This window comes from Hyla sarda, chromosome 6 (assembly GCF_029499605.1).
Source record: "Hyla sarda isolate aHylSar1 chromosome 6, aHylSar1.hap1, whole genome shotgun sequence".
Classification (NCBI taxonomy): domain Eukaryota; kingdom Metazoa; phylum Chordata; class Amphibia; order Anura; family Hylidae; genus Hyla; species Hyla sarda.
Genome location: NC_079194.1, coordinates 32175528 through 32201725, shown reverse-complemented (window position 1 = coordinate 32201725; position 26198 = coordinate 32175528). Strand labels below are relative to the sequence as shown.

General features: G+C 45.0%; 1 protein-coding gene across 1 annotated transcript; it reads left to right on the top strand.

The window, feature by feature from the left end:
* On the top strand, positions 1-25435 carry ZBTB41 (zinc finger and BTB domain containing 41). Its single transcript, XM_056523452.1, has 10 exons — positions 1-1497; positions 1588-1795; positions 4373-4442; positions 5720-5867; positions 6944-7073; positions 7511-7606; positions 7739-7845; positions 8912-9017; positions 10570-10658; positions 17264-25435. Exons 1-10 carry the CDS (start codon positions 477-479, stop codon positions 17794-17796), a joined length of 2508 nt encoding a protein of 835 aa, XP_056379427.1. The 5' UTR covers positions 1-476; the 3' UTR covers positions 17797-25435.
* Positions 25436-26198: the final 763 nt, after the last annotated feature.

The window sequence follows — 26198 nt, the reverse complement described above, 5'->3', positions numbered from 1 at the left end:
ATACCATAATACTTTCATTGTAACTACGTCATCCATTTGTTACCATGACAAAACCTTGAGGACAATTGGACTTCGGAAACATGGCGGCGCCGCTGAGCGGAAGTGACGTTTCCGGAAGTGTTTTCTCTGCTATCGGCTAGTCTGTGCGTCTGGGATGACTCGGCTGCAGTTTGAATCTCTTGCGGTCGCTTCTGAGGGGGTCATGTGATGCGGAGGTTCCGTTAATATGACGTACAGGGATTTATATACGTGCGGTACCGTCAGGTGTGAACGGTGACAAGATAGCTGGCATCTTTTACATTTAGCGGGTGCAATGGACCCGGGTTCTACAATGTAAGGGCGGACCTGTCTGCTGGCCTATTCCAGCTCTGAGCTCTGTTATACCTTATGGGTTTTAAAGGATTTAAGACACATTTTAACCACTTGCTGGAAGCCTAAATTTTAAGCATTTTTAACATTTATTTATATTTTTAACAATGAAGAAAAGGAGAAAATTGGGTCCAAAAAACATTAACTTACCAGAAGCGAACGAAAAGGAGCCGGCGACTGAAGATGACACATGTATCCATGGCGATCCAGATATTTATGGTGTCTCCAATGGGCGCAGAGTCCTGACGTCTCTTCACTACAACAAGAACCTCCTGAAATATCTGAACGACGACCGCCAGCGTCCTGGCTCATTCTGCGACCTGGTCATCGTGGTTGAGGGGAAGGAGTTTCCGGTGCACAAGGTGGTGGTGGCGGTGGGGAGCAGCTATTTCCATGCCTGTCTGAGTAAGAACCCCGACACAGAGGCGGTGACTCTAGAACACGTTGGCAGTGCGGTTTTCCAACATTTGCTTGACTTTCTGTACACATCAGAGTTTTTGGTTTCGGAGGAAGAGATCGGCGCCGTCTTAGAAGCGGCGAAGTTTCTTGATATCATAGACGCCGTCAAGCTGTTGGCTCCCAAAGACGCCGAACAATTACCTGCAGACGAAAACGCGGAGGGGAGCAAACCGGAACACAGTCATAAGTGTCCTCTGTGCGATCGAGTCTTCTGCTACAAAAAATCCTTGGAGAACCACATGGACCGAGCCCATCAGTGCGGGGCGACAGATGGTGAGGACCCTGACTCTTCCACCAGGAAGTCTGCCCGGCGGAGGAAGTGTCCGGCAAAGTTCGAAGATCAAGAAGAAGAGGAGGATGAGGAGGAAGAAGAAGAAAGTGACAGCTCATCGAGTAGTGAATCCTACAAAAGCAGTCAGGATGCCTCCGAGTCTGAGGACTCCAGCAGCGAGGTGGAGGAAGGTGACCGGTCCGTGCAAGGAGAGAATGGGGAGGAGGTATCTGAAAGCAACCAGGGACCCAGCGAGGGCCTGGATAAACCTGAAGACACCCAGGACAATCCGGGTTCACTTGGGACCTTTCCCGATGGTCTCGCCCCTGTCGTGTTAGAGAAAAGCAGCAAAAAGTATTTAAAGTGCCCAAAGTGTGAAAAAGTATTTGATCGAGTAGGTAGGTGAATGTTGTCATACTTTGTGTGTCAGGAGTGTAGGGGTAGCAGCATCGTATGGTGGACGTCTGACATGTTATTTTATTTCCCAGGTAAATACGAAAGTCACACTCGCGTCCACACGGGAGAGAAGCCGTTCGAGTGCGACATCTGCAACATGAGATACTCCACCAAATCCAACCTGACGGTGCACCGCAAGAGGCACAACAGTGACACAGAGCTGCCCAGGAAGGACCACAAGTGTCCGTTTTGCAGCAAGCTCCATGCCAGTAGGAAGACCCTTGTTAAACACGTCAAGAGGTGGGCTACATATGTGATGTCCGTTTTGTGAGCTGATTATTTTCTATGGGATGGTAGAGCCTAATGACTTAAAGGAGTATTCCAGCCCTAAAAAACATATCCCCTATCTACAGGATGATTGTGGGGGTCCGGAATGTTAAGATAGGGGCCCTGCATGTATGGGGCAGTGGACAGATAGGGGATACACTATTTTTAAAGGGACACTGTCACTTAAAATCTTTTGACATGTCTCTAGAACAATGTTTTCCAAACAATGTGCCTCCAGCTGTTGAAAAGCTACAACTCTTAGCATGCCCGGACAACCGATGGCTGGCAAAAGTTTTTTTTTTTTTTTTTTTTTTCATCGGTCAGGGTTTTGGTGCCGAGACCCCCACCGATCAGGAGAACAAGCTGGAAGAAGCATATGGTAGTGTACTTAGAATGTAGTAAGACAAAGATCGCTGAGAGACTGATAGTAAAGCACACTAGCGCTTGCATATGTCCACTTGTTCTCCTGATTGATGGTGTTCTCTGCACTAAACCCCCACCGAAAAAGACTTTTGAAATCTCAAAAGTTATTTAAAGTGAAAGAAACACCTAAATGGCGTAGTGTGGTGCAGGACAATTTATTGGATATGGGATAAATGTCTAATCACGGGGGTCCGACTGCTGGGACCCTCCCGATCTCCTGCACAGCGCCCCGGCTCTCCCATGCACGAATGTACAGAGCTGTGTTGACCCCCACACAAAGCAGTGCCCGACACGCCCCCTCCATGTATTCTTATGGGAGAGCTGGAGATGGACAGGGCTTCCCCTGTGATTAGACATTTATCCTTCTATTCTGTGGATAGGGGATACATTGTCCTGCACCACAGTACTCCTTTAAAGGGGTATTCCAGGCAAAACCTTTTTTTATATATATCAACTGGCTCCGGAAAGTTAAACAGATTTGTAAATGACTTCTATTAAAAAAATCTTAATCCTTCCAATAGTTATTAGCTTCTGAAGTTTACTGTCTCACTGCTCAATGATGATGTCACGTCCCGGGAGCTGTGCATGATGGGAGAATATCCCCATAGGAACTGCACAGCTCCCGGGACGTGAGTCATCAGAGAGCAGTTAGACAGAAAACAACAACACAACTTCAGAAGCTAATAACTATTGGAAGGATTAAGATTTTTTAATAGAAGTAATTTACAAATCTGTTTAACTTTCCAGGGCCAGTTGAAATATAAAAAAAAAGTTTTGGCCTGGAATACCCCTTTAAGCTTAATAGCAGTGTAACCCAAGAGGTCTCTTTTATGTTTTTGTCTTCTATTTTAAGAATGTTAGACTACATTTATTTTTTATGAAGGGTGTATTCACACGTTCAGTATCCTGCATATATTTGATGCTGCAGATTTGGAGCTAGGTTCAATCATTTAGTATACATTTAAATAGACAGCATAAAATCTGCAGATTCAAATAAACAGCATGAAGTATGCGCAAAATACTGTAGTTGGGAATACACCTTTACGGTCTGTTCTCACCTAGAGGATTTAGGGCAGATTTTCCGGTGTATGTGCTGCGGAAAACCCATTGCAGATTGTGCTACCATTGACTCCGGTGGGTTAGCAGAAAATCCGCAATAGTGGCAGAGGTTTTCTGCGGACCTGTTAAAGTCAATGGTAGCAAACTCATAATCTGCACGTGTGAATGGAATCTTTTAGGATCAGTTCACATATCTATATATATATATATATATATATATATATATATATTTGTTGCTGCAGATTTTGCTGCCCATTGACTTCAGTGGGTGGCAAAATCTGCTGCAGCAAAAAAATATGGACATGTGAACTAACCCTAAAGGGGAATTCCAGGGACTTTGTTTTATATGTAATTAGACTCAGGCTGGAGATAAAAAAAGAAAAAAAAAAATACTTGCCTTCCTCGTCACAGCTCTTTTCGCTGAAGTGGTATCCAGCCTTAACTGGTGATTGGAAGGGGGTGGCTCCCCCAAAATGCGTTATCTGTTTTAATTTTTTTATTTTACAACAGTAAACCTCTCCATTGTTTTGTACTAATGCATCTCTGGTTTTGGTTTGTTATACTCCACTTGGAACTGGCAGCGCCATTTTACGGTAATTTTTCCTACACCACCTGTATGTGGGTTTATACGCAAGTGAGCAATTACCTAAGGGCTCTTTGTGCCTCCTGCTTGATTTATATCTCAAGAGACTTAGTGGTAATACACGAGGCGCCCTTGTGTCGGTCTTTTTTTTTTTTTTTTTTTTTTTCTTATACCAGCACTTCTATGTGTTGACAGTGACATAAGAAAGTGCTGAGCTTAAAGACTGGGCACTGTGGAAACAGCGGCGGCAGGGGAGCAGGCAAGGTGAGTACAGTTTTTTTTGTTTCTTTTTAATAGCAGCCTCAGCCTTTTTAGAAAAATACCTGGAATACACCTTTATTATGTATAGTGTAATTGTGTTTTTTGTGCCTATGCCTTTCACTTCAGTGCAATGGAAAACTGAAACTTTGATGCCAGTTGCTATGAGTGGCAAAGGTGTCTTACCCAGTCTTTATACACAATGCTAATTTGATCTTGTTTGGCAGGTTCCACGCTGAAAATGCACAAGAATTTCTCACTATCAAAAGAATAAAGAGTGACGGATGGAAATGTGATGTAAGAGTATTGATCAATGCGTACAATATAATAACTGCAAAATGTCTTATTAACCCCTTAAGCCACCACATCATGGATTGCCTTACATAAAGCCACAGTGGCACGCCATGACATCATGGTGATCGCACCTGAACATGAGCTGTGCCTGTGTTATTGACACACAGGCTTCTATTCTGAAAGGCTTAGGCTGGGTTCACACCACGTTTTGTTAAATACGGTTCCCATATACGGCTGGGAGGAGGGGGGCGGGGCTTAATCGCAGCGCCCGCACTCAGCCGTATTTGGCAACCGTATTTAATGCATGTCTGTGAGCCGACCGGAATGAACCACAGCCTCCCGTCGGCTTCGTTTTCGGTCGTATGCGCTTTCCCGACCGCAGTCAAAAACGCGGTCGACCACGTTTTTGCCTGCGGTCGGGAAACCGCATACGGCCGAAAACGAAGCCGACCGGAAGCTGCAGTTCACTCCGGTCGGCTCATAGACATGCATTAAATACGGTTCCCGAATACGGCTGAGTGCGGGTGCCGCGATTAAGCCCCGCCCCCCTCCTCCCAGCCATATACGGGAACCGTATTTAACAAAACGTGGTGTGAACCCAGCCTTAGCTAGTTTATGCTGACTATCTTAGTCAGTAATCATACATTTCCAGAATTGTGTTAAAGGGGTATTCCGGCCCTAGACATCTTATCCCCTATTCAAAGGATAGGGGATAAGATGTCAGATCGCAGGGGTCCCGCCGCTGGGACCCCCGCAATCTCTGCGCAGCCCCCAGTATTCCGTTCCAGGTGCTGCTTTCGAGGCCAAGACTTGACGTCACGGCCTTGCCCCCTCCATTTAAGACTATGAGAGGGGGCGTGATGGCAGTCACGCCCCCTCCCATAGACATGAATGGAGGGGGCATGGTGTGACGTCACAAGGGGGCGTGGTCGTGATGTCACGTCTCTGTAGTTGCGCCCTTCACAGAATGCCAGAGGCTACGATCAGACATCTTATCCCCTACCCTTTGGATAGGGGACAAGATGTCTAAGGCCGAAATACCCCTTTAATGACACAAGCACAAAAGTGAGATTGAAGCATGAGATCTGCATGAATTTATTGCTCTCTCTCTATCTATCTATCTATCTATCTATCTATATATATATATATATATATATATATATAGTTTAATCCACATATGATTTCCTGTACAAATAGTCCTGTCACCTTCACAAATTATTTTTAACTCTGCTTATTGGCTTGATGTTTTATGTTGCTGTTTTTTTTTTTTTTCTTTTTAGATCTGCAATAAATCTTTCACACGGCGGCCCCATTTACAGGAGCACATGATCCTCCATTCACAGGACAAGCCATTTAAATGCACTTACTGCGATGAACAGTTCAAATCGCGCTTTAAAAGGCTGAAGCATCAAGAAAAATATCACCTGGGTATGAAGGTTTTGTATTTTACATGTTGAATGAAACATAACCTAGTAGGGCTTGTCTTTTCATTTAAAATTGTCATCTTTTGACCCCTATAACTTATTAATTTTTCAATGTATGGGGCGGTATGAGGGCTCATTTTTTGCGGCGTGATCTGAAGTTTTTAGCGGGACCATTTTTGTATTGATAGGACTTATTGATCTAAAAAGTGAAAAAAAATACGCTATTTTGGACTTTGGAATTTTTTTGCACGTACGCCATTGACTGTGCGATTTAATTAATGATATATTTTTATAATTTTGACATTTTCGCACGCGGCGATACCACGTATGTTTATTTTTATTTACCCTTTTTTTTTATAAATGGGACAGCATGGAAGCAGGTAGGGATCCTCCGGCTGTCCTGTAAGCTGTTCGGGATGCCGCGATTTCGCTGCTTCGATCCCGAACAGCTCCCTGAGCTAACCGGCATTGTTTTACTTTCACTATTAGCCACGCCGTGGCCCCACGTTATAGTCCTTAACAGGTTAAAGGGGTTATCCAGGAAAAAAATGTTTTTATATATATCAACTGGCTCCAGAAAGTTAAACAGATTTGTAAATTATTTCTATTTAAAAATCTTAATCCTTCTAATAATTATCAGCTGCTGAAGTTGAGTTGTTCTTTTCTGTCAAAGTGCTCTCTGATGACACGTGTCTCGGGAACTGTCCAGAGTAGAAGCAAATCCCCATACCAAACCTATTCTGCTTTGTGCAGTTCCCGAGACAGAGATGTCAGCAGAGAGCACTGTTGTCAGACAGAAAAGAACAACTCCACTTTAGAAGGATTAAGATGTTTTAATAGAAGTAATTTACAAATCTTTTTAACTTTCTGGAGCCGGTTGATATATAAAAATAATTTTTTCCCTGGATAACCCCTTTAAAGCCAAAACAAGGCTGCGTCATTAAAGGGTTAAGATCTGTAACTATCAATAGACAATCCACATCTAGACCTATGACTTGCTTGTTCTGCAGTCCAGCAGATAGGACAGTGTGAGGAATAAATGTCATTTGCACAATTTCACAGGGTTTCTTTGCCTTTTAGGTCCTTTCCCATGTGACATTTGTGGACGTCAGTTTAATGACTCTGGAAATCTAAAGCGTCACATTGAGTATACACACGGAGGGAAGAGGAAGTGGACCTGCTTCATCTGTGGAAAATCGGTAAGAGAAAGGTAAGGAATGAGGAAAGCTGGGAGTGTAGGTCAGGGAAGAACATTACAATATGTTAGATCAGACATGTTTGAGACCCTGTACAGACTCCAGAAGATGCTAGAAAAAAGAAATGTTGACACCTGCTGCCCTGATTTTTTTTCCAGAATGTGACATATTGTGGGTTTTTATTATGTTTAGAACTATATTTTTGTTTATATGTATCTTATGTACATCTACATTATATACATTTTGCATCTACATTTTTAATATTGTCCTGAAAGTTTCCTTCTCTATTATTTTCCCATATGTTGTGAAGTCCAACTTAGCAATGTTTTATTTACTTATTTATTTTTTCCAGCTTTGTTGCTTTTTAGCAGATTATGCGTGTCCCTGGTAACATGTAGATATGCTATAGCTGATGGAAAGTGAAAATTTTTCTGTTTTTACTTTTTGCCAGGACAACACTGAAGGAGCATCTACGAATTCACAGTGGGGAAAAGCCACACCTATGCAGTATTTGTGGGCAGAATTTCCGTCATGGTAGCTCGTACAGGTAACAATATCGGTTAAAGATAAAGAGTGCCACAGTTTAAGTGTAACCATCATGCATTAGGATATAGCTTTACATGTGGAAGCTAACCCACAAATATGTTGCTTTTTTTTTGTTTTTTGTTTTTTTTAATAGACTGCATCTTCGTGTCCACCATGATGATAAACGCTACGAGTGTGATGAATGTGGGAAGACGTTCATCCGCCACGATCACCTCACTAAACACAAAAAGATACATTCTGGTAAGGTCAAGATAACTAAATGTGTGAAAGTTCAGAGTTTTCTTTGATTCCGGCTGGTAGTGCTGGCAGATAGTTGCTTGAGGCACAGCTAATGTGGCGTTGCCTGTACATGTAACAGTAGAATCTCCCAATAGCGGACACTCACGGGGAATAAAAAATGTCCGCTATTGAGAGATGTCCCTTATTGGGGGAAAAAGGCTCAAAAACTTTCTTAATGACGGAATACTGTCCTGCACTCACTCCAGAGTGTAATTACCTATAAAAAATGATAAAAAGCAATATAACAGTACAATCTCTGAATGCTGTTTAATCACCCCCTATCCCTCCCCTGTATCATTTCATCCCACTCTTATTCCCCAGTGCCTTGTGCCAAATTATTGCCCCCCCCCTTACCCCTGTGCCACATCATTCACCCCTTATTAGCCCCTGTGTAAATTCATCACCCCCTCTTTATGAAGTGGCTCAGGGGGATAAAGGGGAATGAAATAGCACATGGGGGATCAAAAGGAAATTATATGGCCCCGGGGGGTAATAAAGGAGGGGATGATTTGGCTCAGGGAAAATAAAGTGGGGGGGGGGGGGGAGGGATTAGAGAAGGAGGGGGGGGGGGAGGCGAATGATGTGGCCAGCACCAGCAGACTTACAGAAGAAGGAGACCACTGTCTTCTGCTCCTGTGCTGGGGCTTCTGCAGCGGGGGGCCTGGGCCCCTTACTGGGGTATTGGCTGTACCCTCTGACGGCGGCCCTGTGTACAAGGTAGGGCCGGCACATAAGGCTGGTTGTCCCCAATTGGGAGTGTTTTGTCCCCTTTCGGGTTCATCGGCTATTGGGAATGCCCCCTATTCGGAGGGTGCAATTACATTGTTGAATGGGATGCTGGGGAATTAAAAACTGTCCGCTATTGGGAGGTGTCCCCTATTGGGAGGTGTCCGCTAAGGGAGACTTTACTATATATGATAGTTTGGGAAGGGGTTCATGCTGATGTGTATTATACATATAGTATAAGGAGTGCTAAAGAACAACGATGAAAATGTTTTGCTTATATATTTGCTTTATCTTTTTAAAGGAGAAAAAGCTCATCAGTGTGAAGAATGTGGGAAATGTTTTGGTCGTCGTGACCATCTGACTGTACATTATAAAAGTGTTCATCTAGGAGAGAAGGTTTGGCAGAAGTAAGCACAATCTTTACTATTGATAATACCATATACTTTTATTATGTTGCTGTTGCCAGTCTATAGTTTACTGCAGCACTGTCATATTTGGAGCTTCCATTTTGGGTATTTAGCCGTCATGATTCAGATTGCAGAACTTCAGGGGGAACTTAGTATCTGAGTGCAACCAAACCACATGTGGGCTGACTTGCTTATTCTAGAAAACCAACTTCACGCTATGCAGCAAAGACAAGTGCATTTTTTTGGGGACCTGTGTTTCTGTTTTTGTGGCAGAGAAAAAACATGAGTCTGTTTTACCAGAGCAGAAGGCATACTTCTAGCACAGCGTTTTTTTTTTTTTTTTTAAACTAAGGGTTCAGGCTATGATCACATCCATTGGCATCCTGCCGAAAATGGGATACCGACGTATACTGTTAACGGGAGCAGTGCGCCCTATTCACTTCTGTGGCCGAACTGAATTACTTAGTGACTCAGTTTGGGATGTATGTGCTGTTTCAAAAGCGCAATAGCCCCCATCATGAGTCCACTTAAAATAGTGAATACGTCCTCAACTTAGTCATTAGGGGCGACTCCATTCGACCGCTGCTTTGTTAACAGTATACGTCGGCATTTCGTTTTCAGCGTGATGCCTATAGATGCGATTTAAAGGGGCCAGAATGTAATGTGATTGTACCCTCAGAATCTTGCCACTGCCTCCAGCTGTAAACAAATTATGAATTCCCCTTTTCTTTATAGTTCAGTGAATCGGCAATTGCCAAGGTGCACTCACTATGGTATATTCTCAAGTGATAAAACCAAACAGACACTATTTGGTGTAATACCTTTATTATTGCCATTGTCTGAATATATAGTTCCGTTATGGCATACCTAATTTCAAGAATTAAAGAGCAACACTTTTTACACCTATCTACAGGAGAGGGGATGATTGTTTGATTAATGTGATTCCAATTGCTGAGACCCCCAGTGATCATGAGAATGTGGGTCCTATCCCTCTCATTGATTGGATTGGTGATTGCACAAGCATGCTGCTGCTCCATTCAGCCCTTTGGGTCTGATAAAGAGAGATAAGTGCTATTCTCAGATGTCTTCTCCTGGTCCGTAAGGAGCATCTGTCAACTCTAGATCAGGCTCAGAGCTAAAGTGTCAAAGAGGTGGTGTGATCCGCATGATGCACTCCTCCCTCCCCGCCACCATTGACCTACATGGCTCGTCTTTTAGAACTCCGTTGTACACATCAATTAATCAAGGCAGGGTTTTGGGAGATGAAGAAATGAGGTGTGCATGTTGCTGCTTAGCGCATCCTTTCTGACATTTTTGGTCTGAGCATGATCTCCAGTTGACAGATTCTGTTTAAACGGAGCAGCAGTGTACATGTGTGACCAACCCTGCATTTTGACATTGGACATGAGAAAGAATGACCCTGTAGATTTTCTGAGATATCACAATAACTACCTCTGCTCTTGCTATCATGTCATGTTGTATGTCTATCTTGTCCAGGTAATGTACAATTTGGAGTTTTTTTTCCAGTCAGTCACTTTTCTCTATTTTGCAGGTACAAGGCCACATTTCATCAATGCGAAGTATGCAAGAAAGTCTTTAAAGGAAAATCAAGTCTTGAAATGCACTTCAGGACCCATTCTGGTAAGTATACATAACAGCAGCCTATGCTTCACTTAAGTTTCATGTCTCAGCCGGTGATTGGCTGAGTGGTCCGTCACTGCTATTCAGCACCAGCGTGTCTCCTAGGGTGGGGGCTGATGCGCTCTAGTGAGAAGCAGCAGCTGCCAGTGTTTGACGTAAGAGCCAGACCCCATTCAAGGGATCATGGGGGAGACCCCAATCAGACACTTATCCCCAATCCTTTAGCTTTTAAAGGGTACCTTTCATCTAAAGAACTTTTGATATATTATATATTAATGTATGCAGAATAACTTTCCAATTGCATGTTATTAAAAAAATATTGTAGTCTGATAGAGAAGAAAGCACGGAGCACTGACCGTAAATCTGCAGTAGACTTCTTAATTCAGAATCACATATCATCCATGTGGACAGGTGGGGAGAGGGGACGTTAGTAGAGACCTTCGGGCTACGGATCGTGTCACGCATTAGCGCTTCTTCAGGCCCTATCATACCACTAGAGGTCTCCCTACCAGTCCTGGCCATAAGCCCTTTTGATAGATTTCAGACTCATGCTGGTATCCTAAATCTCAGACTGCAGCAGGGACACAGACAAGCTCAGCACTGCTCCCTGCCTGTCAATCAGACAGGCAGGAGCCAGCACTGTGCTCATAGCACAGCAGGGCATACTACTGACTCTGCCTGACTGCATGCCCTCATTCTATTTCTTCTCATTCTCATTTTACTATCTGAGCTCTGATCTTTCTTCTCTCTGCACATGCAGTTGTAAACAGAGAAGAGAGATAGGAGAAGTTTCAGAGCTGCCAGCTGAGCTTGTCTGTGTCCCAGCTGCAGTCTGAGATTTAGGAATCCAGCATGAGTCTAAAATCTTTAAAAAGGGCTTGTGGCCCAGACTGGTAGGGAGACCTCTAGTGGTCCAGGGGTGTGGAAATAAAAAAAAAAACTACTTGTCCAAGGGAGTAAAGCGGAACACAATCTACTTGTCCCTCAAGAAAATCCACTTGTCCTGGTAGAGGAAATAATTTCAACCAAAATAGTACGACCCCCCCCAACTAGACCACCAGGGATGGTTACAAGATCCCTTTAGACACTGCTGTCAACTTAGACAGCGGTTATCTAATGGTTTAATAGCGGCCACGGCGATCGCAGCATGCCAGACTATTAGCGGCGGGAGAGCTAGCTTACACCCGAGGCAAGCCCCCCCCCCCCCCATCTGACCCCTATAACTCCAATTTCTCCATATACAGGGATGTATGAGGGTAATCTTATGTGCCGGGATCTGTAGTTTTTAACGGAACCATTTATTATCAGAACTTTTATTAGGAAAGGGGCTTATTCACATATATACGCACTTTTTAAAATATTGTAATCATTAATTTTCAGTCTTCATAGGGACTTATACACGGAGTCTTTTGATTGGATAACACTGAACAACGCTGTGTTACTGGGGGGGGGGGGGTTCTGCTTCTCCAGTTTATATGGTGCATTTTATTTACTCTAATTTATGTGTCAGAAAATGCTGGAAGTTGCATTTAGTTACTAGATAACTACAACACCCAGCATGCCCTGATACAGCCTATGGTTGTGTGGGTGTTGCAGCATGTTGCACTGTATAGTAGTACAGTTAAGGTTATTGTGGAACATGCTGGGAGTTGTAGTTTTGGTTCATGTCAGCTGCAGAGCCATATTCTGTGTCAAGGAATACTGGGAATTACAGTTAGTAACTACAACACCCAGCATGCCCTGATACAGCCTATGGCTCTGCAGCTGACCCGAACCAAAACTACAACTCCCAGCATGTTACACTTTATAGTTCTACAGTTTAGGTTACGGTGCAACATGCTGGGAGTTGTAGTTTTGGTTCGGGCGTGTTTGCGTGCATCCGTGTGGCTCTTGGTCGACATGTGAGTATGAAGGGGGGTGGGATTCTGGGGGTGCAATTTAGTGCGAGTGGCCAGAAGCCACTAAAAATAACTAAAATTAAATAGCACAACTGGCAGCAGCACTTGTCAGTCCGCCCTGTACAAAACATACATGCATACACATATCATACATACACCGGCCACTGCCCCCTATATCATACATTACATACATACATCATACATAGACACATCATACATACACCGGCCACTGCCCCTATATTATACATAACACACACACCATACATAGACATACACCGGCCACTGCCCCCTATATTATACATTACATACATACATCATACATACAGACACATCATACATACACCCGCCGCTGCTTCCCCATCATACATTACATATACACACACATCATACACACATCATACATACACAGACCTCATACACACACACACATACACACACATCATACACACATCACACATAAACACATCACACACACACTCAAACCATACATATACACCATACATATGAACACATCACACATACACCCGCCGCTGATACACCCCCCTAATTATACATTACATACATATACAAACACACTTCCCGCCGCCTGCATGCTCGGCCTCCTCACACTGCTTCACACTCACTTGCTTCTACATTACACAAGAAGCAGGGGGAGAGCAAGGACGAACACAGCTCGGTACACAGCTCCTCCCCCGCACACAGCTCCATCCCCCTCCCCCTACTCTGTCTCCTCAGGACCTCATCTACCACGGAGAGGCTGCAAGTTTGCATGGGGAAAACACAGAGCAGGGGGGGAGGGTAGAGAGGACATCTGTGCACAGCTCCTGACCTCCATAATGACTGCTGTGTGTGAGGAGGACAGACTGCACTGCACGGGGAGGATTTCTGTGTGTGAGGAGGACAGACTGCACTGCACGGGGAGGATTTCTGTGTGTGAGGAGGACAGACTGCACTGCACGGGGAGGATTTCTGTGTGTGAGGAGGATAGACTGCACTGCACGGGGAGGATTTCTGTGTGTGAGGAGGATAGACTGCACGGGGAGGATTTCTGTGTGTGAGGAGGACAGACTGCACTGCACTGCACGGGGAGGATTTCTGTGTGTGAGGAGGATAGACTGCACTGCACGGGGAGGATTTCTGTGTGAGGAGGACAGACTGCACTGCACGGGGAGGATTTCTGTGTGTGAGGAGGACAGACTGCACTGCACGGGGAGGATTTCTGTGTGTGAGGAGGATAGACTGCACTGCACGGGGAGGATTTCTGTGTGTGAGGAGGACAGACTGCACTGCACGGGGAGGATTTCTGTGTGTGAGGAGGACAGACTGCACTGCACTGGGAGGATTTCTGTGTGTGAGGAGGATAGACTGCACTGCACGGGGAGGATTTCTGTGTGTGAGGAGGATAGACTGCACTGCACAGGGAGGATTTCTGTGTGTGAGGAGGACAGACTGCACTGCACGGGGCTGGGGAGGATTTCTGTGTGAGGAGGACAGACTGCACTGCACGGGGCTGAGGATCTCTGTGTGTGAGGAGGACAGACTGCACTGCACGGGGCTGAGGATCTCTGTGTGTGAGGAGGACAGACTTCACTGCACGGGGCTGAGGATTTCTGTGTGTGAGGAGGATAGTCTGCACTGCGCGGGGCTGAGGATTTCTGTGTGTGAGGAGGATAGACTGCACTGCACGGGGCTGAGGATTTCTGTGTGTGAGGAGGATAGACTGCACTGCACGGGGCTGAGGATTTCTGTGTGTGAGGAGGACAGACTGCACTGCACGGGGCTGAGGATTTCTGTGTGTGAGGAGGATAGACTGCACTGCACGGGGCTGAGGATTTCTGTGTGTGAGGAGGACAGACTGGGGCACGGGGAGGATTTCTGTGTGTGAGGAGGATAGACTGCACTGCACGGGGCTGAGGATGTCTGTGTGTGAGGAGGATAGACTGCACTGCACGGGGCTGAGGATGTCTGTGTGTGAGGAGGATAGACTGCACTGCACGGGGCTGGGGAGGATTTCTGTGTGTGAGGAGGATAGACTGCACTGCACGGGGCTGAGGATGTCTGTGTGTGAGGAGGACAGACTGCACTGCACGGGGCTGAGGATTTCTGTGTGTGAGGAGGACAGACTGCACTGCACGGGGCTGAGGATTTCTGTGTGTGAGGAGGACAGACTGCACTGCACGGGGCTGAGGATTTCTGTGTGTGAGGAGGACAGACTGGGGCACAGGGTGGGTTCTCTGAGCAGCGGCCCCCGGCTACTGAAATCAGCTGGGGGCCGCCGCCCCCTCCATACACCCTGAGTGACGGTGTGAGGGGAGATTTCTGAAGTCGGTCCGGCCCTGCTAGCCGATACAGGGCTAAATCTATGAAAAATTCACCTGCCCGGCGCCCAAAACTACTTGTCCCGGGCGTCGGGCAAAACTACTTGTCCCACATCCCTGTGGTAATTTTTTTCAAAGTGGAAAATTAAATAGAAAGAAGCATATTTTGGAAAGTTATTGGAAAGAAATTGGAAAGTTATTCTGCATACATTAATCTATAATATATCAAAAGTTTTTTTTTATGAAAGGTACCCTTTAAATATAATGGTTATTTGTACTTTTTTGTGTTTTTTATTTATTTTTTAAATTTTTTTTCATGTTTTCTAATTTTGGGTTGACATTTCAGGCACTATGAACTCGACATACAATGATCGTCTCAGAATCAATTACTATTTTGTGTTGAGGCACCACTGTATATGCTTCCAAAATGTCCTGAATGTAATCACTAGCTCACTGTTTGTGTCTTTGAAATCACTGGGGCCCATGCCTGTCTGTGCATGGATAAATCTTTATTAAGCTGATGTACCTGTGACAGAGAGGGCACATACACAATGTGAGTTTAGACTAACTCAGAAAATAGTAAAGTAGATTGTAAAAAAAAAAAAAAAAATGTTTACATTTTTTGTGCTTTAAAGGAGTAGTCCAGCGCGCACTTTTCTTATTTTATCTGGTCCAGGCTGCAAAAAAAAAGGAGTAGTCCGGCGCACACTTTTTTAATTTTATCCCGTCCGGGCTGCAAAAAGAAAAGTTTCTCTTACCTGCCAACACGCCCCAGGAGCTCCGGTACAGGTGTTCGGTGGCCGGGCTTTTTGCTTCTTACTTCCTGTTAGCCCGACACGTCACACGGAGCTTCAGCCTATCACCGGCCTCAGCGATGTCCCGCCTTGACCGGTGATAGGCTGAAGCTCCGTGTGGCGTGTGGGGCTAACAGGAAGTAAGAAGCAAACAGCCCGGCCACCGAACACCTGTACCGGAGATCCTGGGGCGCGATGGCAGGTAAGAGAAAGTTTGTCTTCTTCTTTTTTTTTTTTTTCTTTTGTAGCCCGGACCGGATAAAATAAGAAAAGTGCACGCCGGACTACTCCTTTAATAAGAACCTGACAGCAGGCTCACCCGCCCTAAACCCAATATACTAGGTTATAGTGCGGATGAATAGCTGTAAAATGACGGGTTACTTACTTCAATCCGTTGGTTATGTGCAATGTTATGGTAGTAAATAGTTTTATTCTTAATGCACTTCACCACGTATTGTAGTCGGGGCGCTTTCCTGCCTCCTCTATATTCTGCCCACAGCCCACCCCTGTCTTGAGTATGCAACTTCTTCACTCTTAAGTCAATGGGATGTGAGAGCTTGCGGGGGTGGGTTGGGGGCTGGTGGAGCCGAGCACTCTGCGATGCTACACCCCAAAGTAGGGCATAGCGTGGCTTCAGTGGCGCAGGTAAGGAGATACGGTTCACCCCCCCCGTATCAGGAATAGAACTATTTACTACCACACTGCACCTATCCAGCAGATTTAAGTAACCCCTCATTTTAAAGCTCTTCACCCGCATTATTACCCAGTATATTGAGTTAAGTGCTGGTGAAACAGCTGTCAGATTCTCTTTGAGGGGACAGTTCTGTTCTACTTATGATAATGGAAAGCTAATTTCTTTCAAATAAAACAAGATCACTTATCCCCTATCCACACTGAACTTCATTACCAGGCCCTGTTGAGATCCCGCCACAGCCAGTGATTGGCTGTACGGACTGTCACTTGCGTTCGTCCAGGAGGGGGATAAGTGTCTGATAAGTTCAGTTCCCTGAACTACCACTTTAAAGCGGTTATCCAGCTTAAAAAAAATGTATTTCCTATTCATAAGATAAGGGATTAGTGTCAGATTGCGGGCAGTCCGACCACTGGGACCTCCCGCGAGTCTTTTCCTGTATGGAGCAGGGGTCGGCACACACCCTCCATTCATCTTTATGGAAGAGCCGAAGAGCTGTACTCGGGTATCTCCAGCTCTCCCATAGAGATGCATGAAGCATTGTGGCCTGTAAACTGTGGACCTCCAGCTGTTGTAAAACTACAACTCCCAGCATGCCCGGACAGCCAACGGCTGTCCGGGCATGCTGGGGGTTGTAGTTTTGCCACCACAGCTCTGTGCAGGAGGTGAGCTAGGGCCCCGTCCAGGAGATCGCTGGGGGTCCCATCGATCGGACCCCCGAGATCTGACACTGACAAATTTTTCTAAGCTGGACTACTCCTTTAATATCATTGTGTACTGTACACTGTGATATAAGTTGAACAAGGTTTACTTGCACCAGAAATTGCTTCCTAGGTTTCCTAAGACTACATAGAATGTTTTATGATTTAGGTGCAGAATGAGTGACCATTTATTTGATCCGCAGGCGAGAAGCCGTACAAATGCCAGATCTGCAACCAGTCATTTCGCATCAAAAAGACTCTGACTAAACATTTAGTCATACATTCAGATGCACGTCCCTTCAATTGCCAGCACTGCAATGCCACCTTCAAGCGGAAGGATAAGCTCAAGTATCACATTGACCACGTTCACGGCTCTAAGGCAGAGGAGGAAGACGCAGCGCGAGAGGAGGCAAAGACCTACCCGGCCGCCTCCCAGAGTTCGGACGCTGATATATGTGTCCCCATCACGTTGGTCCCGGTTGAAATGGGCGAAAATGAGGCCGAACTGGAGACACATGCTGGATCTTCTGTGCTGGCCCAGCCCAATGACTACCAGCGACCCCCTGACTTGGCGTTCTTGGAAAAATACACACTTAACCCTCAGCCTGCGACTCTTTTACATCCCGTCAGACCTGAACAAATCATGGAGACCAGAGAACATTCATATTTGGGCACATTGCTTGGGCTGGACCCTCAGCCGACTGTGCAAACTGTTTCCGGCGCTGAGCATCGCTGACATTGGGGAGACATTCCACTTTCGTTATGTAGAACGCAGCGGCTGCACTACAGGGGTTAAGGGCAGGCACCACCCTTGGGAAACACCTAAGGGTGTGTTCAGACATGACAATATTTCTCTGGCACTGATCCCGCCACAACTATGCCGCAGCAGAATCCACATGGGCGGGTTTTGCTGCGCATTTCAGCCCTATACACTGCAGCAGAATGAGCATGACTGGAATCCGCATCATTATTGTTTTTCCACGTGGATCGGTGGTCTCCAAACTGTGGACCTCCAGCTGTTGCAAAACTACAACGCCCATCATGCCCTGGCAACCTTTAGCTTCTCGGTCTTTAAACGATGGGCCTCCAGCTGTTGCAAAACTACAATCCCCAGTATGCTATTTCAATTGTGTCTCAACCAGTGTGCCTCCAGCTGTTGCAAAACTACAACCCCCAGCATGCCCGGACAGCCGTTGGCTGTCCGGGCATGCTGGGAGTTGTAGTTTTACAACAGCTGGAGGTCCACAGTTTACAGGCCACAATGCTACATGCTGGTGAAGATTTCGAAACCCCATTCTTTAATCTGCGCCACAAATCCCAATACGTCTGAACGCACCCAGACGCTGCGTTTATCTACGTTGTTTATTTAACTTGTTTTTACACTGCTGTACGATGAATTTTTCAGTTTTATCTGTGCGATCTGTGAATGTTTGTAGATGGGAGCAAGCAAGTTACTTTGATCTCTAGACGGCTGTAGGATAGCGCGGTTACCATCCGTAACCGTTTCCTATGCCACACCTTATTTATAGCGTAATCATAAAAAAAAAAAAAACTACTTCCTCATACCAAAGATTAAGTGTAAACCAGATTTTTAAATTTAATTTTAGACCTAATAAATCAGTATATCAGGTATAAATGTTACTGTCCTTAAAAAGAAAAAAAAAAGTTCCTAAAAAATTTCTTAACGGTAGGGTCACACGTAACTGACCCGGTGGTGACCCGACCCGTTTTGTGCCTCCAGCTGTTGCCACCCACCTGTTCCCCCACCTCTGGCCTGCTCGCAGCGGCAATCCGCCGCCACGAGCAGCCACACAGGGGGCCTGTGATTCGGCGAGTCCACTCAGACACATGCGCAGTGCACTACGCTGCGGATCCTTTACGTGTGACCCTACCCTAAAGGTTCGTTTTATGCAATTAGAATGTGGTCACTTAAAGGGGTTATCCAGGAATAGAAAAATAGAGTACTTTTTAATTTTTTTCAAGAACAGTCCCACTCCTGTCCTCAGGTTGTGAGCGGTATAACTAAGTGGCTCCATTAATTTCAATGGAACGGTGCTGCAGTACTATACACACAGGCATGGTGCTGTTTTGGGAAGAAATCGGCTCTGCTTTCCTAATCCTGGATAACTCTCTTTTAGTATTGGCCCTTTGTGCTAGAGGTGGCTGTACACGTTGTCATGTAATGTGATAGGTTTGTCATAACTTCACGTGGTGACATATGCCGGGTTGCTGGATTTCGACGTATGTGATCCTTTTAGTTTTCAGAGGAGATAAGCCGCTGCCGGAGGAGTCTGGCATTGACTTACTCCCCTCTCTTTATTCAGAACACATATGCTTGGTTGGGCTGAGCTGAGTGTTTGTATGGGGGCAGGTGGAATATCTGTCAGTCAAATATTCTAAACCACTATGTCCCAACTAGTGTACCTCCAGCTGTTGCAAAACTACAACTCACAACATTTTGCAACAGCTGGAGGCACACTCGATGGGAAACGCTGCTCTAAATATATGACAAATTTATTTATGGGTTAAATGATTCTCCAATCCCCCCAATGTTTGATATCTCAGAGGAAAGAGATTAATAATAATGCTGGCCTTAAAATAAATCTGGTGGTATACTCCTCAACATGTGATGTGATCCGTCTAATGTATATGGCTAGTTTTGCCCAAGATAACAACCAAAGCCTTATTTTTCACATTTTGAGGCAAGCAATATCTCCCCAAAACTTTCTAGTTATACTTGAGACTGGGGTATAAATTTTTTATGTTTTTATCTAAATTGCTGCATTTTCTTTCGTCCCTTGATGTAAAGGGTGGGAAGCTGTTAAGAGAAATTTCCTAAAAAGCTGATTTCTTAAAAGAAATTCAGGCTTGGGCTATGTTCACACAGCGGAAAATTTGCGGAATGACCAGGAAAACAAAGGCAGACATTTAGCAAATGTGCATGTTCTGCTGGCGCTAGGACCGCTCGCCAATGCATTTCCGAGCGGAAGCCACAGTCACAATAAACATTCATTGTTTCTGTGCATGCCGAAACCAGGATTTCCGTGGCAGATGTTTCCACCGTGGGAATTCCGCCATGTGCACAGTGCAGCAAAATCCCATTGAAATCAGTAGGACTCTGCTGCAGTGGATATTCTGAGCTGTTCTGCCGTGTGAACATGGCCTAACTCCATACACAGGGATTGTATAGGCATAAACATGGCTGACTCAAATAGTCAAGGCCCATTCACACTACAGATTCTCCACTTGCCGACACTTCCATAGACATGAATGGAGGGGACGTGGTGTGACATCACGAGGGGTCGTGGCCGTGACGTCACGACCACTAAAGCAGGAACACAGTGTTTGTATAGAATACTGGGTGCTGCGGGACATCACAGGGGGCCCCAGCAGTGGGACCCCCGCGATCAGACATCCTTTGGATAGGGGATAAGATGTCTAGCAGCAGAGTACCCCTTGGGGACACGGACAGTTTATTTTTCCCCCTCCCCAAACTTCTAAAAGCCATATTTTTTCTTTCTTTCTCCATCTTCAGAGCTGTATTTCTTTCTTTCTTTTTTTTTTGTTTGCTGGACCAATTGTACTCTGTAATGGCACCTTGTATTTTACCATAAGGCTAAGTTCATATTCGCATCAGAGGCACCGATCGGGGTCACTACAGAAAAACGGAACTGGGTGGTCAGCTGCACAACTAATGGCGTCCCCCTGGTGTTTGTTTTTAGCAGGATTTGAGCAGACAAAAAAAATTACTGCTGGAGTACACCTTTAAACTTGACCTCTTCTGACCCCTATAACTTCTTTATTTTTCCGTATATGGGGACGTATACTTTTTTGCGCCATGGTCTTAAGTTTTTATGATACTATCTGTTTTGATGGGACTTTTTGATCATTTTGTATAAAAAAAAAATTCTGGTATTAGAATTGACCAAAATACACAATATTTGACTGTTTTTTTTTTTACGCCATTGACCGTGTGGTTAAATGAACATTATATTTTAACAGTTTGGACATTTATGTGCGTGTAAATACCACATTATATATATTTTTTTGTTTACATAATTTTATTTTAAAAACAGGAAAAGGGGGGTGATTCAAACTTTTATTCGGGAAGGAGTCAAATCACATGTATTAACTTTTTTTTTATTTTTCACACAATTTTACTATTTACTATTACGTGCAATCCTTGAATTGCATACACTTTTCAATGCTATGCTATATTGCTCCAGCCTGCAATAGCTGGCTGCAGCATAGAAGCGCTGATCGAGCGTCAGGCCTCTGTCCGGACAGCTGATTGGGTCATCGCAATTTCCGCGCGATGGTCCCGATCAGCTCCACTGAGCTGCTGGGAACAGATTTCGGTACTTTTAGACACTGTGATAAACTTTGATTACGTTAATGCCGGACATCTCCTGAGCTTTCCTTATACCCCTGCCATGCCGCTGCGCTGTTTATAAACGGCGTTCTGCGGCAAGGGGTTAAAATAAATCTGTCAGCAGCATCACCTGCACTTGCTTATATAGGGTCAAAGGAGGAGATTTATCAATAACCTGTGCTGAATAAAAGTTGATCAGTTGCCCATAGCAACCAATCAGATCACTTCTTTCATTTATTCAGATGCATTTTTAAAAAGAAAGAAGTGATCTGATTGGTTGCTATGGGTAACTGGTGGAATCTTCATCTGGTTCCAGGTTTTGATGAATCTCCTCCATAGTGTGGGTGAGACTTTAACGCGCTTAACCTTTTTAATATCTTTCCATTCCAGACATGTATAGATAAACTCTATTATGCAAATGATCTTGGAGCACTGGGGGGGGTTCCCGGTCCCTTTGTGCACCGTTCTGGCCGCCTAGTTTGTCTCCTGCAGCACGTAGAAGGGATGCATGTGCGCTTGTGGTCCAGGGCTGCACATGATGAAGCGGACACAGCAGGGTGCTGAAGAGAAGATGAATACAGTGGTCCCTCAACATACAATGGTAATCCGTTCCAAATGGACCATCGTTTGTTGAAACCATCGTATGTTGAGGGATCCGTGCAATGTAAAGTATAGGACAGTGGTCTCCAACCTGCGGACCTCCCAGATGTTGCAAAACTACAAATCCCCGCAGTTTTGCAAAATCTGGAAGTCCGCAGGTTGAAGACCACTGGTATTGGAGGTTATACTCACGTGTCCCCGCCGCTCCGGACCGTCACCGCTGCCCTGGATGTCGCCTTCCATCGCTGTTGCCGCGTCCCCAACGCTCCGGGAAGGTCTCTGCTGCCTGGGAACGTCTCTCTCCGTCGTTGCTACGCACGCCGCTCCTTAGAATGACGGGGCGGCGACGTGATGACGACTGAGAGCGCTGGCGATGCAGGGGATCCTGAGGAGTACACTACAGAGCCCCGAGGACACGTAAGTGATCATCAGTGGACCACAAGGGGCACCGTAAACGGCTTTGCGGTGGCAGCTGAAGCAGTCTGCGCTGCCGGATAGCCGTTTATGCGATGGCCCCGACATACAAAAGCATCGCATGTTGATGCTGCCTTCAACATGCGATGGCCTCTGAGAGCCCATCGTATGTTGAAATGATCGTAGGTCACTGTATTTATAATGGGGACTGTATTATATGATCCAGCCAGGTGAATAGAACGGTGCACCAAGGGGCTGGGGACTCCCTCAGTGCTTCAAATTAATTAACATTTTAGGAATTTTCCGTCTATCTCCGGAATGTCAGATTATGAAACTCTAACCTGTGTTACCATCTGCATTATCTGTTACCTTGTATGATCAGGTTAGTGCAGGTGATGCTGCTGTTTGGTTCCCTTTATACAGATTCTGTGAATGAAACTCCAACACGGATGTTAACTGAGCCTAATAAAAAATTTAGGACTGTGAAAAAAAAAAAAAAATTGTTGGTTTTTAACTCCTTAATGACGCAGGATGTATATTTACGTCCTGCGCGACTCCCGCGATATAATCATATCGGGTCGGTCCCGGCGGCCATCAACGCCTGGGACCCGTGGCAAATACCGGACATAACCGATCGTGGTGATGCCCAGTATTAACCCTTCAAAGTTGATCACCGCGTCTGAAGTGAAACCTTCCCAGCAGCTCAGTGGTGCTGTTCGAGACCGCCGTGGTGAAATCGTGGCGTCCCGTACAGCTTGCAGGATGCGAGGAGGATCCCTACTGGCCTCCTCACTGTCCAATCCCCGAATGACTGCTCAGTGCCCGAGATCCAGGCAGGAGCAGTTGAGCGGCAATAACACTGATCAATGCCAGTGATCAGTGTAGGAAAGCAGTGTGTGCAATGTTATAGTCCCGTGTCCCCCCCCCCCTCAAAAAAAAAGAAATCTAAACATATGTGCTATCGCCGTGTGCGTAAATGTCCGAACTATGAAAATATATCATTAATTAAACCGCACGGTTAATGGCGTACACGTTAAAAAAAATTCCAAAGTCCAAAATAGGGTTTTTTCGATCACTTTTTATACCATAAAAAAATAAATAAAAAGCAATCAAAAAGGTCGATCAAAACAAAACTGGTATCGATAAAAACTTCAGATCACAGCGCAAAAAAATGAGCCCTCATACATCCCCGTATGCGGATAAATAAAGTTGCATGTAGTTATGATTTTTTCCAGAAGTACGACAAAATTAAACCTATATAAGTAGGGGATCATTTTAACCATATGGAGCTACAGAATGAAGAGAAGGTGTCATTTTTACCGAAAAATGCACTGCGCAGAAACGGAAGCCCCCAAAAGTTACAAAATGGCGGGGTTTTTTTTCAATTTTGTCGCACAATCTTTTTTTTTTTTTTTGTTTCGCTGTAGATTTTTGGGTAAAATGACTAATGTCACTGCAAAGTAGAATTGGTGGCACAAAAAAATAATCCATAATATGGATTTTAAGGTGGAAAATTTAATTTTAAAGGGTTATGAATTTTAAAAGGTAAGGAAGAAAAAACAAAAATGCAAAAACTGAAAAGTCCTTAAAGGGTTAAGCCATATTCTGTGTGGTAAAACCGACATATTCTTTTTATTCTTCGGGCCAGTATGACTACAACAATTATCCCCCCCAAAAAATTATTTGTATTGCCATATTCTGCCCCCTATAACTTTGTCTATATACAGGGTTGAATGAGGGCTTGTTTTTTGTGCTGTGATCTGTAGTTTTTTTTCCATTTACAATATTTACTATGTGGGTCTGTCTCCTGTCCTTTATTGCATTGCTCTGCACCTCAGTCACTGATGTTTTTTTTTCTCTCCCTTTGGGGGGGGGGTTGGGGGGTGCCAAATTCCTGTATATCTGTGTGCTGTTTTTAAAGGTGTTTGCCTCAGATTGTATCTTATCATCTTGGGATGGCTTATCTTTGTAAGGGTGCATTCACCCCATGTTTTGGCAATACGGCAGCCAGATACGGTAGGAGAATTTTAAAACCGTCCGCTGCTCCATTCACTTTACTGAGCCGGACAGAGTCAGATAGTGACTCTGGTCGACTCATTTTTGTACCGTATCTGGTTTTGTTGCCAAACTGAAAACCATGGTCTGCCGTGGGTTTTATTCCGGCAACCAAAGCGGTTAAAAAAATGAGCTGACTAGAGTCACTTGCTGACTCCGTCCGGCTCATTGAAATGAATAGGGAGCGGCAGGGACATGGCATCGCCCGTTTTTTTTAAATTCTCCCACCGTATCCGGCTGCCGGATTGTTAGAACATGGTGTAAATGCACCCTAAGTACCATAGTGAGTGACTGAAGTAGTAGCTGATCATGCAGGCTCCCGCTTCAGTTACTAAGGGGGGACAAGGGACACCTGTTCTGCTCAGTGGGGGCCCCTGTAGTCAGATCTCCCACTGATCATAAAACAGGGGTCCCTTGCCCCCCAGTGAATGCCCCAGCAGTGTATTTGCTTAGGCCATTGCTCCATTTACTCTGTATGGCACTTGGTAGCTGTCAGATGATTCCCCACAGCAGTGTTTCCCAACCAGGGTGCCTCCAGCTGTTGCAAAACTACCGGGCATTTTTGGCCTACATTTTTTAATGGATATGTATTTAAATCTAAGTGGTCAAGGGGTAATCCTTTACTTTTTATGCCCAAAGCCCATATATTGCAGGTTATTAATAAACTCTGCTATCTTTGTTCTTACATTACATTTTTGTTCAACATTAAATTTTTTTACAGTAGGTATCACAAAGTTGTATTTATTTTGCCTAAAAACTTTACTACACCTGGATACTAGGGGAGGGTTTAGCTGATTTATATTGTCTACCTACATATTGTTGAACATGTCTGTGTTAGGTCATATAATGAAAGCAATAGTGTATAGAAAAATGTGAAACAGACTCGAAATTTACCATGAAAATTTTTATGCATTAAATAAAAATGTAAAATAATTGATTATTGACGCGTGAAATACTTTTTATTTTACTTACACTTTAAGTCACCATAGGGGACTCATCGGATTGCTTAGACTGAGTAATGCTGTTGCGTAACATTACTCAGTGTTATCGGTGATCTGCTGGTAGAGCCTGGCTCAGCAGGGTCTTGCAGCAGATCAAGCCGGGACCCGTACGAAGCAGGTAAGCGAACCTCTGGCGGACAATTAAAGGAATGCTGTAGTGGAATATAACTTCTCCTATCCGAAAGATAGGGTATAAGTTATAGATCGTAGGGGCATCCGACCGCTGGGCCCCCCTGTGATCTGTATGGGGCCACGGCAGTCCGCAGGAAGGGGGTGTTCCATTCCCGCATGTTGCGGTGGCTGAAATGCCCCCTCCAAGTATCCCATAGAGATACATGGAGGGGGCATGTCGGCCGCGGCTTCCTGCTGGGGACGGCGCGGCAGTTCCTGAGGACTGCTGTGGCCCTGTACAGGAGATTGCGGGAAGTCTTATCGGTCGGACACCCCGTGATCTATATAACTTATCCTCTATCCAAAGGATAGGAAGTTATATTCCACTACAGTACTCCTTTAAACTGATCGGACCCCTGCACACATTTTGCAGGGATACGGATTGGTTAGGGGGGCAGCGATTGAGAACCATCATTGACTGAAGGTGCACGGCTGCTTATAGCTCCTGCGGTCGCCTCATAGTTGGTATGCTGCTCAGAACCTTAATTTATGTCCTGGTGTGTTAGGTACCGGGGTAATAGCTGA

Bases quoted from the DNA above. Each gene is read 5' to 3' on its own strand.
- ZBTB41 (XM_056523452.1), top strand. From the start codon at position 477: ATGAAGAAAAGGAGAAAATTGGGTCCAAAAAACATTAACTTACCAGAA. The intron at 4,443-5,719 runs GTAAGAGTATTG...TTTTCTTTTTAG, and splicing joins GTGACGGATGGAAATGTGAT to ATCTGCAATAAATCTTTCAC. The intron at 7,074-7,510 runs GTAAGGAATGAG...ACTTTTTGCCAG, and splicing joins GGAAAATCGGTAAGAGAAAG to GACAACACTGAAGGAGCATC.